The 19,965-nt window shown below is 42.8% G+C and overlaps 1 protein-coding gene across 2 annotated transcripts in view; it reads right to left on the reverse strand.

The window, feature by feature from the left end:
- setd3 (SET domain containing 3, actin histidine methyltransferase) overlaps positions 1–19,965 on the reverse strand; it is a 130,161-nt gene that overhangs the window by 83,049 nt on the left and 27,147 nt on the right. For both annotated transcript variants that reach the window (XM_067991972.1, XM_067991971.1), the window contains 2 exons: positions 16,084–16,176; positions 10,845–10,993 (listed from right to left, as the gene is read on the reverse strand). In XM_067991972.1, coding sequence (XP_067848073.1) covers positions 10,845–10,993; positions 16,084–16,176 — 242 coding nt within the window. The remainder of the gene's footprint in view (positions 1–10,844; positions 10,994–16,083; positions 16,177–19,965) is intronic.

The following is a 19,965-nucleotide window of genomic DNA, read 5'->3' on the forward strand; positions in this document are numbered from 1 at the left end:
TTCCTCCTTCGTCAGGTAAATGTTCAGGAGCTCCTCGAAGCTTACGCATTTATACATATAGAACAATACATGGTGTTTACAGACTGCCCCTGCAACTGCCCGTTGCCAAGGCAATCACCGTGTTCAGACAGAGAGGTGTCACCTACAGAACCCCCGAATACACATTCAACAAAAAAACAAACAGGAAAAAAAAAGAGAGAGGCAGAAACATCCGGAAGGCAGAGAAAGCCAGCAAATGACCCATTATATTAAAAACAGATAGCTTTTGTTCGCTGGTGGGGTAACGTGTAGCGTGACATGAACCCAAGATCCCGGTTGAGGCCGTCCTCATGGGTGCGGAACTTGGCTATCAATTTCTGCTCGACGATTTTGCGTTGTTGTGTGTCTCGGAGGCCACCTTGGAGAACGCTTACCCAAAGATCGGTGGCTGAATGTCCCTGACTGCTGAAGTGTTCCCCGACTGGGAGGGAACCCTCCTGTCTGGCGATTGTTGCGCGGTGTCCGTTCATCCGTTGTCGCAGTGTCTGCATGGTCTCGCCAATGTACCATGCTCCGGGGCATCCTTTCCTGCAACGTATGAGGTAGACAACGTTGGCCGAGTCACAGGAGTATGAACCATGCACCTGGTGGGTGGTGTCCTCTCGTGTGATGGTGGTATCTGTGTCGATGATCTGGCATGTCTTGCAGCGGTTACCGTGGCAGGGTTGTGTGGTGTCGTGGACGCTGTTCTCCTGAAAGCTGGGTAATTTGCTGCGAACGATAGTCTGTTTGAGGTTGGGTGGCTGTTTAAAGGCGAGTAGTGGAGGTGTGGGGAAGGCCATAGCGAGGTGTTCGTCGTCATTGATGACACGTTGAAGGCTGCGGAGAACATGGCGTAGTTTCTCCGCTCCGGGGAAGTACTGGACGACGAAGGGTACTCTGTTGGTTGCGTCCCGTGTTAGTCTTCTGAGGAGGTCTATGCGATTTTTCGTTGTGGCCCGTCTGAACTGTCGATCGATGAGTCGAGCGTCATATCCCGTTCTTACCAGGGTGTCTTTCAGAGTCTGTAGGTGTCCATCGCGTTCCTCCTCGTCTGAGCAGACCCTGTGTATTCGCAGGGCCTGTCCATAGGGGATGGCCTCTTTGACGTGGTTAGGGTGGAAGCTGGAAAAGTGGAGCATTGTGAGATTGTCCGTGGGCTTGCGGTAGAGTGAGGTGCTGAGGTGCCCGTCTTTGATGGAGATTCGTGTGTCCAAGAAAGAAACTGATTCTGAGGAGTAGTCCATGGTGAGCTTGATGGTGGGATGGAACTTGTTGATGTTATCGTGTAGTCTCTTTAGTGATTCTTCGCCGTGGGTCCATAGAAAGAAAATGTCGTCGATGTATCTGGTGTATAGTGTTGGTTGGAGGTCCTGTGCAGTGAAGAAGTCCTGCTCGAACTTGTGCATGAAAATGTTGGCGTATTGGGGTGCAAATTTGGTCCCCATGGCTGTTCCGTGTGTTTGGGTAAAGAACTGGTTATCGAAGGTGAAGACATTGTGATCCAGGATGAAGCGGATGAGTTGTAGGATGGCGTCTGGAGATTGGCTGTTGTTGGTGTTGAGTATTGATGCTGTCGCAGCGATGCCGTCATCGTGGGGGATACTGGTGTAGAGTGCCGAGACGTCCATCGTGGTGAGAAGTGTTCCTGGTTCAACTGGTCCGTGGCATGTTCCCTTCAACCAGACGAAATCGAAGTTCTCAGCCGAGGGCTCAATTTCTGCCCCACCACCAAAATGGACCCCATTAGTCTCGCGGCGGACACAGAGGAATTCATCAGGAGAATGAAGCTCCGGGAATTCTACCACAAACCCCAAGATTTCAACAGCGAACCCAATGAGACAATCAATGATCCGGAACAGCAGACAGAGGGATCCGCGGTACAGCAACCGAAGAGGAAAGAGTCAAACTGGACTCCTCCGGACGGTCGCTGCCCTCAGCTTGACATGTATGCCCAAGCTGTCAGGAAATGCGTCAATGCCAGATCAATCAGGCGCACTCAGAAGACAGTCCAGAATGTCACCCGAGCACAACGCAACGCTCTCAAGACCAACCGCAACATCGTCATCAAACCAGCAGACAAAGGAGGAGCCATCGTCATACAGAACAGAACGGACTATTGCAAAGAAGCATACCGACAACTGGACAACCAGGAACACTACAGACGGTTACCCGCAGATCCGACCAAAGAACACACCCACCAGCTCAACAAACTGATCAAGACCTTTGATCCAGACCTTCAAAGCATCCTACGCACTCTCATCCCACGTACTCCCCGCGTGGGAGACTTCTACTGCCTCCCAAAGATACACAAAGCCAACACACCCGGATGTCCTATCGTATCAGGCAACGGAACCCTGTGTGAGAACCTCTCTGGATACATCGAGGGCATCCTGAAACCCATCGTACAGGGAACCCCCAGCTTCTGTCGCGACACTACAGACTTCCTACAAAAACTCAGTACCCACGGACCAGTTGAACCAGGAACACTTCTCACCACGATGGACGTCTCGGCACTCTACACCAGTATCCCCCACGATGACGGCATCGCTGCGACAGCATCAATACTCAACACCAACAACAGCCAATCTCCAGACGCCATCCTACAACTCATCCGCTTCATCCTGGATCACAATGTCTTCACCTTCGATAACCAGTTCTTTACCCAAACACACGGAACAGCCATGGGGACCAAATTTGCACCCCAATACGCCAACATTTTCATGCACAAGTTCGAGCAGGACTTCTTCACTGCACAGGACCTCCAACCAACACTATACACCAGATACATCGACGACATTTTCTTTCTATGGACCCACGGCGAAGAATCACTAAAGAGACTACACGATAACATCAACAAGTTCCATCCCACCATCAAGCTCACCATGGACTACTCCTCAGAATCAGTTTCTTTCTTGGACACACGAATCTCCATCAAAGACGGGCACCTCAGCACCTCAGTATACCGCAAGCCCACGGACAATCTCACAATGCTCCACTTTTCCAGCTTCCACCCTAACCACGTCAAAGAGGCCATCCCCTATGGACAGGCCCTGCGAATACACAGGGTCTGCTCAGACGAGGTGGAACGCGATGGACACCGACAGACTCTGAAAGACACCCTGGTAAGAACGGGATATGACGCTCGACTCATCGATCGACAGTTCAGACGGGCCACAACGAAAAATCGCATAGACCTCCTCAGAAGACTAACACGGGACGCAACCAACAGAGTACCCTTCGTCGTCCAGTACTTCCCCGGAGCGGAGAAACTACGCCATGTTCTCCGCAGCCTTCAACGTGTCATCAATGACGACGAACACCTCGCTATGGCCTTCCCCACACCTCCACTACTCGCCTTTAAACAGCCACCCAACCTCAAACAGACTATCGTTCGCAGCAAATTACCCAGCTTTCAGGAGAACAGCGTCCACGACACCACACAACCCTGCCACGGTAACCGCTGCAAGACATGCCAGATCATCGACACAGATACCACCATCACACGAGAGGACACCACCCACCAGGTGCATGGTTCATACTCCTGTGACTCGGCCAACGTTGTCTACCTCATACGTTGCAGGAAAGGATGCCCCGGAGCATGGTACATTGGCGAGACCATGCAGACACTGCGACAACGGATGAACGGACACCGCGCAACAATCGCCAGACAGGAGGGTTCCCTCCCAGTCGGGGAACACTTCAGCAGTCAGGGACATTCAGTCACCGATCTTCGGGTAAGTGTTCTCCAAGGCGGCCTTCGAGACACACAACAACGCAAAATCGTCGAGCAGAAATTGATAGCCAAGTTCCGCACCCATGAGGACGGCCTCAACCGGGATCTTGGGTTCATGTCACGCTACACGTTACCCCACCAGCGAACAAAAGCTATCTGTTTTTAATATAATGGGTCATTTGCTGGCTTTCTCTGCCTTCCGGATGTTTCTGCCTCTCTCTGTTTTTTTTTCCTGTTTGTTTTTTTGTTGAATGTGTATTCGGGGGTTCTGTAGGTGACACCTCTCTGTCTGAACACGGTGATTGCCTTGGCAACGGGCAGTTGCAGGGGCAGTCTGTAAACACCATGTATTGTTCTATATGTATAAATGCGTAGGCTTCGAGGAGCTCCTGAACATTTACCGGACGAAGGAGGAAGCCTCCGAAAGCTTGTAGATTTCAAATAAAAATTGTTGGACTATAACTTGGTGTTGTAAAATTGTTTACAATTGTCAACCCCAGTCCATCACCGGCATCTCCACATCATGACCATCCAAGATAAAGCAGCCCGCTTGATTGGCACCCCATCCACCACCCTAAACATTCACTCCCTTCACCACCGGCGCACTGTGGCTGCAGTGTGTACCATCCACAGGATGCACTGCAGCAACTCGCCAAGGCTTCTTCGACAGCACCTCCCAAACCCGCGGCCTCTACCACCTAGAAGGACAAGAGCAGCAGGCACATGGGAACAACACCACCTGCACGTTCCCCTCCAAGTCACACACCATCCCGACTTGGAAATATATCGCCGTTCCTTCATTGTCGCTGGATCAGAATCCTGGAACTCCCTTCCTAACAGCACTGTGGGAGAACAGTCACCACATGGACTGCAGCAGTTCAAGAAGGCGGCTCACCACCACCTTCTCGAGGGCAATTAGGGATGGGGAATAAATGCTGGCCTCACCAGCGACGCCCACATCCCGTGAACGAATAAAAAAAAGCTTCTCCAGATTGAATTCCATTTGCCACTTTTATGCCCACCTGTCCAGTCCATTGATATCTTCCTGCAGTCTACAGCTTTTCTCCTCACTATCAACCACACGGCCAATTTTTGCATCATCTGTAAACTTCTTAATAATGCCCCCTACATTTAAGTTTAAATCATTAACATACACCACAAAAAACAAGAGACCGAGTACTGAGCCCTGAGGAACTCCACTGGAAACAGCCTTCCAGTCACAAAAACACCTGTCGACCATTACCCTTTGCTTCCTGCCACTAAGCCAATTTTGGATCCAATTTGCCACTTTCCCCTGGATCCCATGGGCTTTTATTTTTTTTGACCAGCCAGCCATGTGGCACCTTGTGAAAAGCCTTGCTAAAATCCATGTAGACTACATCAAATGCACTACCCTCATCGACCCTTCTGGTTACCTCCTCACAAAATTCAATCAAGTTAGTCAGATACGACCTTCCCTTAACAAATCCACGTTGACCGTCCTTGATTAATCCATGCCTTTCTAAATGACGGTTTATACTGTCTCTCAGAATTGATTCCAATAATTTGCCCACCAGAGGTTAGACTGACTGGCCTGTAATTCCTAGGTCTATCCTTTTCTCCCTTTTTAAACAACAGTCCAACGTTAGCATTCCTCCAATCCTCTGGCACCACGCCTGTAGCCAGGGAGGATTGGAAAATGATTGTCAGAGCCTCCGCTGTTTCCTCCCTTGTTTCTTTTAACAGCCTGGGATACATTTCATCAGGGCCTGGCGACTTATCTACTTTCAAAGATGCTAAACCCCTTAATACTTCCTCTCTCACTATGTTTATCCCATCCAATATTTCACACTCCTCCTCCTTAACTACAATCTCTGCATCGTCCCCCTCTTTTGTGAAGACAGATGCAAATTATTCATTAAGAACTATACCCACATCTCCCGCCTCCACACAGAGACCAAAAAGGTAACTTAATAGGCCCTACTCTTTCCTAGTTATCCTCTTGCTCTTTATGTATTTATAAAACATTTTTGGGTTTTCCTTGCCAGTATTTATTCATGCCCTCTCTGCTTTCCTAATTTCCTTTTTAATTTCACCCCTGCACTTGGGCTCTCTGCAGTATTGAGCTCTCGGTGTCTGACATAAGCTTCCCTTTTTTGCCATATCTTACCCTGTATGCTCCTCGTCATCCAGGGGGCTCTAGATTTGGCAGTGAAAGATAAGGAAATATTGCACGCACCTATGGATCAACAAGAATACTGAACACCTGTTTACAGAGCACAAATCAGCTGGAAGTAAAGAAGCTGACTTGTACAACAATAGCTTGTACTGAAAACATCAGGTGCAAAATAAAATCAAATAAGAATACAAGAAATGAGCAGTGAAGTTAACTGAAATCCTGCTGAAAGTAGGTGCAAGTGGACTGAATGGATGAGATGGGTGTGAAAAAACAGTTGAACGCAAAACCAAAAATATTAGTGTGAAAAAGATTATGTATTTTTGTCTGGGTTTTGGTTTGTTGGCTGCCTCTTTAAAACTTAGTCATTGTACAGGTAGTTTTAACAGCTAGTTAGAGTCAGGTTTTTGTGCCAGGTCTATCATAATACGAGGTTTATTGTTGTGGTCTCCCTAGTAACAGGTTTAAGGGTGGTTAACACAGTTTTCACATCTTCACAGACTTTGTGATTAGTTCACTTTGTATTTGATTTGACAGTTCCCTTTCGAAGTTGCAAGGTCAGATAGTCAAAGTCCAGACTGTCTCAGTAACTCTCTTCCAGGAAGTGAAAGTGACTATTCTGTTTGAATCAAAGCAGTTGGAAAATCCCATGAGAAAGGCAGTTCTTGAAATCCCAAAAGCAACGGTGGTAATTTGAAAAAGACTGCTAGTTTCAAATCTCATGAAGAATGGAAAACATTGTGTATTTAAAAGTCATTTATAAAATTTTAGAATAGTTCTTAGAGTTGCAATCTTTTAATTATTTTGTCTACTAAAATATTGACCAAAGTTTTTCTATTGTAAAAATATATTTATAGGACTGTTAGATTATTTGCTTGTTCATTGCTTGTTTAGTAAGTACATTTCAAATTTTAAACAAGATTTGGCGTGATGCTCTGCTGCTTTCAAAGACTGTGGTGAGATCATAAGGAGACATAGGATAATCTAGTACCCAAAAGCAATTACCAAACAGGATTTGCCGTTCATTTACCTGGACAAGTTATCAAAAGCTTTCGTAGATCTCAAAGCAAAGATAGACACTCTCAAAAGGTATGGGAGTTGGGACTCACCCATAGGAGTGATCAAAGATACGAGTGTCAAAATAATCTAAGATAAGAAAATTAGAAAGAAAAACGAAATGTCACAATTAGAATAAGTTAAAGAATGAAGAGAGAAAAAAAAGAGAACGTGTTAGAAAATACTTATTCTTTCACGTCTCCTCTTTGACCTGGTGATGCAGCTTTGAAGCAGAAAGTAAAAAACTGAAAAAGATTAAAGATGTGAAATTTGCTAATGTAAAGTGCTGAACCATCGGTTTTCCTTCACATCTATCTAAATCTAAAACTTAGCTGAGAAAGAAATTTCACCCTCTCTATGAATTGAACAGAAAAAGAGAAAGGCAGTGATGAAAAGCCATCAAGGCAGAGTCAAACTAACTCTTAAGAAGGCCTTCACAGGAGGTTACTCCTGATCAAGTGTCCATCCAAAGAAACGTCTCCTCATCCTTTCATATCTCATTTCCAGCCGTGCAAGTTAATCCAGAATGTAGCTCAGTTATGGTCCTGGAGGAAGTGGAATTCAAAGGCTTGCTATGATGTGCTATATCCGATTTGCAATCAGACATGGAATGCCTTTGCTTCACTTGATAGAGGTTCACTGTACTGTGTCCCTCTTGTTCTTTCCTGGTACCTCGAAACTGTGGAGCCTGTTTCCTCCCATAATCTACAAGCCAAAGCTTGGGAACAACTAACCACCACTTGATATTACCTTATCTCCCATTGTCTGGAGTCCCTGACTAAATCCTGTGCACTTATTCTTCTTAAGCCAACAGCTTAAATCTTCAACCACCAATTTTCTCAGTACAAACAAGTAGTTAAAAGGGATAAACATCTGAATTTATCTACAAGTGAAATATAGTAAAAATTTCGATGAAGTGGAGATGCAACATCAGGAAGCCCAGTTTTGCAACTTACTTCCTGCTTTTAAAGCAGAGTTGCAGAAATAATTTGGGTGAGATTACCGGGCAAGGTGAACCAAAAGGTAACAGCCTCTTCCTCCTTGTGCTTACGGTATAAAAAAGCACTTGGATGTCACTGGCCTGCCTTATTGGTTGTGTTTTGGAGTGCAGCTTCTGAACTTTATTAAATTTAGCAATTCTGGCCTCTTGCGTATCCCTGATTTTCATCGCTCCATCATTGGTGGCCGTGCCTTCAGCTGCCTAGACCTTAAGCTCTGGAATTCCCTCCCTAAACCTCTCCATCTCTCTCTCCTCCTTTAAGATGATGCGCCTTAAAATCTAACTCTTTGACCAAGTTTTTGGTCACCTGTCCTAATACCTCCATGTGTGGGTCAGGTCACAATGCTCCTGTGAAGTGCCTTGGGATGTTTTACTACTTTAAAGGTGCTATATAAATGCAAGTTGTTGTTGTCCTAAATGTAATATCACAACTGTAAAGTATGGAGATGTTCAAGTTATAATCATTCTGTGAGATTTCAGTGGTCTGTATTCATTGCTTCTCACTGGTCTTCTCTATTCTGCTGGGAGAACGCAAGAGTCCAGCTTACAGTTTTCTGTGCAACTAGAGACAATGATACTTTCCCGTCACTGAAACAGGGGAAAAGTTAAGCAAATCTGGTTTCTCCATTCCTCTGATGGAGCACCTCACTCCCAAAGGTCTTCAGTTAACCCATTTACCTCACTGTATCTATTCTCTGCTGGGTCATAGGAGTTGTAAAGATATACCATCAAATATGGTTGGAGCACACAGTCCACATCTTTGATGAGCAAGCCTTCCTTCTCCTTCAAAGATCTGTATCACACTTAATTGCTCATAACTTCAGTTCCTACAAGATGCTTTTCATTGAGATGTGGTATTTTTCTTGCACGGATTCCATATTATTAGCATGTGTACAGAATATTAATAGCCCTTCCTATTTAAGAACATAGGATCAGGAGTACACTATTCACCCCTCGAGCCTGTTCCGCCATTCAACGATATCATGGCTGATCTGTATCCTAACTCCATTTATCCGCCTTGGTTCCATATCCCTTAATACCCTTGGCTAGCAAAAATCTATTGATCTGATTTAAAATTATTAATTGAGCTAGCATCTACTGCTTTTTGTGGGAGTTCCACACTTCTACCACCTTATGTGTGAAGAACTGTTTCCTAACTTCACTCCTGAATGCCCTGGCTCTGATTTTAAGGTTATGTCCCCTTGGCCTGAACTCCCCCACCAGCGGAAAAAGTTTCTCTCTACAATTTCCTATCAATTCCTTTCAAAATCCTAAAAACCTCAATCAAACCACCCCTTAACCTTCTATATTCCAAGCAGTACAAGCCTAGTTTATTTATTAGAGTCATAGAGTTATACAGCACGGATAGAGGCCCTTCGGCCCATCGTGTCCACGCCGGCCATCAAGCCCTGTCTAATCTAATCCCATATTCCAGCATTTGGTCCGTAGCCTTGTATGCTATGGCATTTCAAGTGCTCATCCAAATGCTTCTTGAATGTTGTGAGGGTTCCTGCCTCCACAACCCTTTCAGTCAGTGAGTTCCAGACTCACTGACTGAATCTCTCCTCATAATTTAACCCTGGGAGTCCAGGTAGCATTCTGGTGAATCTGCATTGCACTCCTTCCAAGGCCAATATATCCTTCCGAAGGTACGGTGCCCAGAACTGTACTCTAGATGTGGTCTAACCAGGGCTCCATATAGCTGTAGCAAAACTTCTTCCCCTTTATATTCTAACCCTCCAGATATAAAGGCTAACATTCCATTAGTCTTTGATTATTTTTTGTACCTGACCACTATATTTTAGTGACCTATGTACACGGACCCCAAAATCACTTTGGACCTCCACTGTTCCTAGCTTTTCACCATTTAAAAAATACTCGAACCTATCTTTTTGGTCCAAAATGGATAACCTCACTTACCTGCGTTGAAATCCACCTGCCACAGTTTTGCCCTATCACTTAGGTGTTTGTAGACACAGGAATAGCTCCACATATATAGACAGATTCCCTGTATCCTGCAGAAGTCACCAATTTGGTTAAAGCATAGCTGCCACTGCAACTTCTGTTTGATACTGAGGTTTGTGTGTCTTGGTGCATGGCAAGACAGAACTTCAATTATCAGCAAAGCAGCCGACTCCTAGGATATCCCCTTTGGATGCCTGGAACGATCCGGTGACATAAAAGTTGAAGGCAGTGGTGATCTTCACTGCCAGTGGAAATATGGTAGTGGACTATTCTTGCACGTCTTTTTTGACCAAACAACGCAGTTCATTCATAGCCTTCCTGCTAACCCTGAACCTACTCATACACTTTTCGTCCTTTATGTTGATACAGCTGATTCTGACGTGATAGAATAGTGCCTGGTATGAATGCTGTGCTCTCAAGCCAATTCATTCCTCATCCTCCTGCTTCACTGCGAGATACCCTGGCAGTGGTCATTATCTCCATTCACTGGGACAAAATACTCCTTTAAACTATTCACTTCGGTCACTGCTGTGGAGATAGTTCACAATCTTAAGCCTTTGTTTAACTCTAACCTAGAGTTAAATACTAATTTTTCATTTTAAATACTCCACAGCTGCACAATTCTGCACAAGTTGTTCATAACTGAACTTTTAGCCAGACCTTTAGGTGGGTGTTGTTTCATCAGAAGGCAGAGGTGTACTATATGGTACTGCAATTGAAGTTGGTGTTGTCATTGCCAGTGTAGGAGGGGACATTACAGAATACAAACTCACGGTTATGAGGCTGGTGCTAAACAACTTGAATAACTTCTAAATTAAAGACAATCTACAAATGCTTTTGGGTACTGTGATCTCTGCGGGCCAAAATTACTGCATAGAAAGGATGGTGGATGATGAAGGTTAAAAGAGGCAAACCTTAATGTCTTTAGTTGCCTTTAAACCGTAGCCTTCTTCTGGGAAATAAGTGATTTCAAAACCTTCAGTTGAGGCTCCACAGTCAGCTGCCCATTGCAGTAGTTCAGCAAAGTGGTGTTCTCTGTTCCCATCAAAGACAACCGATAATCCTAAATGGTTAAAAACCACACAGTAACTTAAAATCAGAAAAGTGAGGTACATGTGAATCAAAAAGTTCTACTAGCCAGAAGAATTCAAGGTGAAAACAAAACCAATTTATTAGACATTCAATAATAGAAAGGATTACAGAGCTTTGGGTAGTATTAAAACTGATCAACAGCAACTTTGGTAAAGGAATTCTAATATACACAATCTACAATAATACTGTGCATCGCTCAACTAACTAAACCCTGATATCACTGTTGGTCATGCAGCACAATTTAATTGGAGAAGCATGCCATCTGAAATGATACCCCATAAGCGGAAAACTGTACAAAGAAAAGAATTTTGAAAAATGTAGTGCAATAAGTAACACCTTGATGTATTGAGATAACATTGTAAGCCACGAGAGCGAAGTTTCAAACAGTTTATCAACTTTAAGTTCCACTACTTTGGAAAGCTCCAGACCTGAAAGCATTTTTTTCTAAACTCTTTTTTTTAAAACTGTGCTGTGAAGTTCCAACTGCTAACAACCCCCCCAGTGCCTCACTCAAATGGCTATTCTTTACGTGGTAACCTAGACAGTGTCAGGAGGCAATTCAAACAAGGATCACTTGATATCCACTTTCTCGCAGGGTCACTGACCCAACTATCTCACCCTCACCACAGCCCAGAGTCACAGCAGACAAACTGCAGCGCTTTCAATTCTTGTGCTGGCCGACTCAACTGATTCAACTCAGACCAGTGATTGAACCTGAAAATGTCCTGATCTGCACTAAAAATCAAAAGAAAGCAAATCCAACAATCTATGCAAATCCTACAGGGCAAAAGGAGGAGGAAGAACTTCGGGATGAGTACAAGAAATTGCAAAAAGAGGCTTAAAAAATGTACTGGGTGCAAAGAGGACACTAGAGACGAACACAGCAAAGGAGGTCGAGCACAATACTAAAACATTTTTCAGTATCATAACAGTAAAAAGTTGGTTGGAGAGAAATTAGAATTGTAAATTATAAAAGTGATGAATTAATTGAAGATGAAGAGACAACAGTATTATCACTGAATGATTATTTTCTGGAACTATCCACAAAAGGTGGAAAATACTGACTCACTGTGCAAGTACTACAGTACAACAAATACACTAGAGGATTTGACTTCAGAGTCTTCAGTTATCTTAGTGTATTAAGTGCTTCCACCACACAAACATATCTCCCGAGAGAGATAGTCTATATCCATGTGCGCTGAAGGAAGGAGAGGAAGTGTATGGAGAATTGGCTATAGGTCTGAGAATCATTGGGTAGTGGTGAGGTTAAAAAAAGGAATGCATCTGACCTAGCAACTGCATCATTAATAATGGGTAAAACAACTGAAAATGAAAGGATTAAGCTTCAGGAGTACCTGTTTATTAAGGAACAGCTAGCTTGGATTTAAACGGGGAAAATCCTGCTCAACAAATCTCCCTTACTTTTTTTGTTCATGTTACAAAAAAGTAGATAGTAGAACTCCCTATGGTAGTTTATTTTGGCTTTCAGGTAGCCCTTCAGAAAATTTCACCTGACCAATTTGTAACAACATTTAAAACCATGGGAATCCAGTGTAAAACATGGGATTAGAAAAGGAATTGAATTAAATTGAGAGCACCCATTAGATGCAGTGTCCAATTATAAGTTTATTAAATGTACAGATAACACTAGAGTAAAAGCTCATGGAGAATATATTAATAATTTTCAGATTTAGATTTATGTAATCTAAAATGACAAATAAAATGTAATACTAACAAATATAAAGTATTGCATATTGAGTGGAAAAATTAATGACGTAGGCATAAAAATGAAGTGAACAGAAACAGCATAGGGGCAGTTAGAAAAGGAAAGAAAAAGATAAAAGGACCTGGGAGTAGCAGTAGACTCACCAAAGAGAAACAATTAAAATAGCAAATAAAATGTTGGGGTACATAGCCAGAAGGATGGAGGACAAGCCCACCTTGCTTATGCTATAATGTACTGGTCAGATCACACAGTGTAAAATTTTGATCACAAGGCTTTAAAGGAGACATACATGAATTGGACAGGGTATGGCAATCTCAAATGCAATGGGAACGAAACGGGGAAAGATTAGAGAATCTTAGGCTATACAATCTAGAAATAAGTGATAGGGGGTGTATCTATGGCACTATATAAACCATAAAACTGTGTAAGTAAGATGAACCTAGAATATTACTTCGAGCTAACTGATGATCAGAGAACTTACATTTAAACCAGCTAATTATGAATTTAGCACAAACTTAGTAGCAAAGAAGAACCAAAAATATTAGGAGTATTCAAAATGCAGTTGAATACTAGACTGGGTGAGTACCAAAGAGGCATCTTAGTACGATTACAGTTGGAGTACTACGTGCAGTTTTGGGCTCCACATTATAGGAAGGATGTTGAGGCAGTGGACAGAGTAGATTGTGCTACCTGGTATGAGGACATACAAATGCAAAGAAAGACTTGAAAAATTGGGACTGTTTTCATTAGAACAGAGGACATTACAGGTAACTTGACAAGTATTTAATATTATGAAGGGATGGGACTGAATAGAGAGAAACAGACTATTTCCAATGATTGAAGGGTCCAGAACAAAAGGGATGTAGATGTAAGATTTAGGACTGAGAGCAGGAGAAATGGTTTTTTTTTTAAAAACACAGGATTGTGACATTGTGAAATGCACTACCAAAGTTAGTGATCGAAGCAGAGACCATGCCAATGTTTAATAGGTTAGATAGATGATTAGAAGAAAGGGAAATAAAAGGGATATGGGAACATAGCAGGTACGTAGGATTAGCACGATAGTTCACGTGGAGGATAAACATCAATACTGATTGTTCGGCAGAATGGAGTTTACTCTGGTCAGTCCTTTTCTTACATTCTGTTTGAGTATCACACCACAGAGTGCAATGTCATTGCAGAAGCACCAGTTTAATTTTTTTTTTCAGGTCAAGATTTTCTATTCTTTTTGTAGAAATTAGTCTTATAGCTGAGAACCTAAAGCTTGGAAGGAGAAAAGCCTGTATGGCCTATATAGCCTGCTCCTTCCACAGGATGAGTATCTGTTATGGGCTCCATCCCTTTTCCCCCGAACCCTCATATGAATTAACCAGATGTATTAATATTTTTAAAACCTTCAATCCCCTTTTTCAACCGGTATTGGTCTGATTCCCTTGAAATTGACCTAGAATCAACCACTTGTATACCAGACGTACTGGAGATGACATCAAGATCTATTAGAATAAATGCTGTAGTACATAAAACTGGTCAGTCATTTTGCAGTCCACTTTATAACTGCTGTCAGTGAATTGTTTTATTTTCTCTGGGATTTAGAAGAATGAGGGGTGATCTCATTGAAATGTATAAAATTCTGAGAGGGCTTGACAGGGTAGATGCTGAGAGGCTGTTTCCCCTGGCTGGAGTGTCTAGAACTAGGGGTCATAATGTCAAGGTAAGGGATCGGCTATTTAGGACCGAGATGAGGAAAATTTTCTTCACTCAGAGTTATGAATCTTTGGAATTCTCTACCCCAGAGGGCTGTGGATGTTCAATCGTTGAGTATATTCAAGGCTGAGTATCAATGGATATTTGGACCCTAAGGGAATTAAGGGATATAGGGATAGGGATAGGGCAGGAAAGTGGAGTTGAGGTAGTAGATTGCCATGATCGTATTAAATGGTGGAGCAAGCTTGAGGGGTCGTATGGCCTACTCCTGCTCCTATTTCTTATGTTCTTATGATACAAGACTTCAAGAATTGAAATTTGTTACACAGGGAGTTCAGTGCAGTCTTATCAATATTACGTTTTAGGATTGGGAAGGATTCTCGGAGCTTTATCTGAGATTCCTCAGGCTAACCTCCACAGCATAACTGAAAGGTGGGTACAAAACCCACTTCTAGGTCACCGCCAATGCTGTTCTACAACCAGCAACTATGAAGTGTGGCCTGGGAGGATTTGTCCTCCCTTATGGAGAACAACATCCAGGCTTGGGCTGAAGTGGCAAGTAACATTTGCGCCAGACAAGTGCCAGGTAATGACCATATCCAAAAAGAGAGTTGAATCACCTCCCCTTGACATTCAACGGCATTACCATCGCCGAATCCCCCACCATCAACTTCCTGGGGGTCACGATTGATCAGAAACTTAACTGGACCAGCCACATAAATACTATGGCTGCAAGAGCAGGTCAGAAGCTGGGTATACTGCGGCGAGTGACTCACCTCCTGACTCCCCAAAGCCTTTACAGCATCTACAAGGCACAAGTCAAGAGTGTGATGGAATACTCTCCACTTGCCTGGATGAGTGCAGCTCCAACAACACTCAAGATGCTCGACACCATCCAGGACAAAGCAGCCGCTTGATTGGCACCCCATCCACCACCCTAAACATTCACTCCCTTCACCACTGGCGCACCGTGGTTGCAGTGTGTACCATCTACAGGATGCACTGCAGCAATTCGCCAAGGCTTCTTCAACAGCACCTTCTAAACTCGCGATCTCTACCACCTAGAAGGACAAGGGCAGCAAGCACATGGGAACAACACTACTTGCACATTCCCCTCCAAGTCATACACCATCCCGACTTGGAAATATATCGCCGTTCCTTCATCGTCGCTGGGTCAAAATCCTGGAACTCCCTACCTAACAGCACTGTGGGAGAACCTTCACCATACGGACTGCAGCGGTTCAAGAAGGCGGCTCACCACCACCTTCTCAAGAGCAGTTAAGGATGGGCAATAAATGCTGGCTATGCCAGCAATGCCCACATCCCATGAACAAATTAATAAAAAAGAAAAAAAAACATAGGAACATTGGCCACAGGCCTCCGTTCAGCATCACTTCTGATGGCATTGCTGAAATCAGGATCAGAGTGCTTTAGAAAACACAGACTGCAGCATAGCAAATTAAATCTCCCAACGTGTTGTGTCACCTATTATAAACCAGTTTCAATTTTACATTCCCTCTGTTGCTGGTTAGTAATGACAGTGATGTGAGATCAGAGTGACTTTGATTACGAGGACAAGAGAAACCATATTAGCAAATTATTACGCAAAAATGGAAATCAGTCATCTATACCTTTTTGTTTTTTACGGATCTTCTCAACCAAGCCTCGGATCTGCAAATATTCTTCCCATTCCTTTCCTGGTGCAGTAGAAGGATTACTACACTCTTCAAAAGAAAGTAAAAAAAACATTATATTACAAAACCGTATTCCGATAAGCTGAAGCATTTGAGTTAGAACCCTGCTCTTTTGCTGCTGTGACCAACATTTGTATCTACCGTAAACTGATAAGGAGAGAAGATCTTCATCCTATGGCTATAGGGATTTTATGTGAATGAGTTTGTCCAGGCTCAATAACCCAGTCCCTCGTGGGTGTGGGTGTACATCACAAAAATACCCCTAATTCGGCATAGGCGAGCATGAAAATTTCCAATCTCACCGAGCAAGGCCACAAGAATGGTTCACGTAGGAAATGGAAATCACATTGGGGCAACAGGTGGTGCTCGGACATTGGGGGCAAGGCACACCGTCTCCTTCAATAAGCCTTACTCTGAAGCTGGCTGCGATACAACTGACCTGAGAATGCCTCATGTTGGCTCATGGTTTCTCCCTGATGAACTCAAAATGTCAGCCAAAAAAAAAATCTTGAATTCCCACACACATACACACAAACATTTGGCCTGATTGGTCAAACTGCTTAACAGTTTCCTTTTAATTTGTCTAAAATATAATTTGGAAACTTTCTTTAACTTTTCATAATTTAGTGAATAACCCTTTATGGCTCTTAGCACACAGTTCTGACTTCTGTGAAATAGCAATAGAGGATCACGTGGCTGATTTTTTATAATTCACTGCAGATCAAGTCTTAGTTGAACTGCATTTGATTTGTTTCTCTTTTGTAGAATGGCACACAGACAGAGAATTTTACAGTAGCTGAAATGAGTTAAGGAACCACTTTCATCCAGTTCATGAGTGAAGTCATCACATTACACATTATATCCAGTTACAACCGAGGCCTCTCAAACATAAGAGATAGGAGCAGGAGTAGGCCATACGGCCCCTCAAGCCTGGTCCACCATTTAATACGATTATGGCGATCTACTACCTCAACTCAATTTTCCCGCCCTATTCCTATATCCCTTGATTCCCTTAGTGTCCAAATATCCATCGATCTCAGTCTTGAATATACTCTGCGACTGAGCATCCACAGCCCTTTGGGATAAAGATTCCAACGATTCATAACCCTGAGTGAAGAAAATTTTCCTCATCTCAGTCCTAAATGGCCAAACCCCTTATCTTGAGACTACGTCCCTCAGTTCTAGACTCTCCAGCCAGGGGAAACAGCCTCTCAGCATCTACCCTGTCAAGCCCTCTAAGAATTTTAGACATTTCAACATCATCTCCCATTCTTCTAAATTCCAGAGAATATAAAACAATTCACTGACAGCAGTCATGGAGAGTACTACAAATTGTGCAAAATGACTGGCACCAATCAGGTTTTATGTACTACAGCATTTATTCTAATAGATCTTGATGTCATCTCCTGTATGTCTGGTATACAGACTATCAGAACAAGTGGTTGATTCTTGGTCAATTTAAAGGGAATCAGACCAATACCGGTTGAAAAAGGGGATTGAAGGTTTTAAAAATATTAATACATCTGGTTAATTCACATGAGGGTTAGGGGTGAAAGAGATGGAGCCCATAACAGAGATACTCATCTTGTGGAAGGAGCAGGCTAGATAGGCCAGACAGGCTATTCTCCTTCCAAGCTTCAGGTTCTCAGCCATTGCTCACTACTACCACTTTCCCTCACTTAGTTTGTCTCAGCTCAAGTTGCAGGCTGAACCTCCAACTGGGATACCACATAATTATCAACCACTGGGTTGCCATGGATCGCTAAAGATCCTGACCCAGACGTTACAAGCAAACACAAAATCAAAGAAAACTGTCCCAAAATTAATTTTCAATACCCTAACAGCCCAATGCACCTGGTCTTCAAAACAATATGAATTTGCACTGGGATAAAATCCCTCAGTATTACAGTCCTGAAATGGATCAATAACTGCACTGGCATTGTTTAAATCAAAGGAACAAAATTTTCACAAACCTCAACTACTCCATACAAAACAGATCAGTTTGTATAAAAGACCAAGATTAATCACTGTGCAGAAGTCAAAAGGTTACATTGAGGGCATGCTAGAAGTGCAGTTTGGGAAATATGAAAGGCCATATTAATAAGTTTGGATGATTCAGAGTTCAGCAGTAAACTAAAATAAACAGAATTCTAAATTGCTGTTTATTCTATTTCCATAATGCTCCATAAAGAAGAAAAAACACTTCAATTAGTTCTATGGCCTTTGGTTATTAGCTGGGAAATCAATATATGTAGCCAAATAAAGTAAGGGAATCAGAGTAACATTGAGATCCTACTGAATTCGAGGAACTGATTGAATGTTTAATTCTGGGAATACTCGTGGTAGTTTAAGCTTATTTTTTCATGCCAATAATTTACAGACTACTGATTTATTTTAAAAAAGAAAGTTTCAAACATTTTGATTTAAGCTTGGTTGGTTAGCATAGCAGTAAAATACAATCACCTCAATTCATTTCGAAAGGTATCAATTTTCTGAATGAATTACCGTACGATACTAGATACCTAGTAAATTAAGGATCTCGGCAATATAAATCTGTAAGACTGATTTAGGACCCTTTTCTTTCACAGCTGCTCACATAGTCCTTGATTTGCTTTATAGATTAAATTTATTTATATATTTATAAAAATCTGTCTCTGCTGCACTCCCTATCTCTGTTGCTGTTCATCTTCCATTCTATCTCCCTCTTTCTCTGCATTTATGATGATGACACAGAGAGAGAGAGAGAGAGAGAGCGCGCGCCGGAGTGGGGGGGGGGGGGGGGAGGGAAAGAGAGAGACAGTGCGCCAATCATTTTTCTGTGCGGCATGGAGTGAAGGGGAGGGGATAAAAAAACCTCAAATATTTAATAATATACTAGTTTATCTCCCATGGGTAGTCGAGGGTCTGGAGCTTGGTTGTGATGTTTAGCCGCTTAAGGTGTTTATCCTTTTAAGGTGACTGCTCAGGTGCTCCCCACAGAGCAGTAGGAAGCACCTGAACAGGTCATGAGAGTAATTAGAGGCTAATTATTATTGTTGGTACAAATTTCTTTAGATTGGCAACTGCTTGGCTCCTCTCCTTGTTATCTCAGCAAACTCTATGAGTACTCTCGTGGTCAGGAAAAAAAACAGCAGGAAGGAACAACTACTTTTTCAACTTTAAAAAAAAAGTTATTTAGTTGTGATTTTGTTTGTTTCATATGAAATGTGACTTCTGGAGTGTGACTGATGCTGTCAGAATTTATAGATAACCAAGAGAAGTTCTCTTTAACTTGGCAGGTTCACATTCCTGTTTCCGATACAGCCAATGTTGCAATATCGGCACATTACTGCACCAGCTGATAAGCATTGGGATCTGGGGGATGGAGTAAGCTTCTTACTTACCCATTTTATTGTTAAGAGAATTTGTCAATTAAAAAGGAGATTAAAATGCTTAATTAAGTCAACAGTGAAAGTTACCGGTTCTTCCACTGACAACTAAAGAGTTCTCAGCTGCATTCCAGGGTCAGTTTCTAGAGGTGAGTAACACCTCAATGAAATTATTTCATTATTCCAGCTTAGCTTTAGCCATGGTGGTAAACAACTGATTAAGACTTTAAAACTTACCCATAAAATCACTCTTACTTGGTGCGTTGCCAAGATGGATGGATCCGTGACAGACAAAGTGTGATACCTTGGACATGGAAAACTTCTGTCATAGCACCAACAGGCATAACTGCTACTACAGTCAATATAACAGGTTTGCCCAATGCGACACGGTAGTAACAAATGTTTTTGGTGAAACTACACTCCAAGTACCGAATTTAATATAATAGATATA

The sequence above is a fragment of the Heptranchias perlo genome, chromosome 10, assembly GCF_035084215.1.
Source record: "Heptranchias perlo isolate sHepPer1 chromosome 10, sHepPer1.hap1, whole genome shotgun sequence".
NCBI classification, from domain to species: Eukaryota; Metazoa; Chordata; class Chondrichthyes; order Hexanchiformes; family Hexanchidae; genus Heptranchias; species Heptranchias perlo.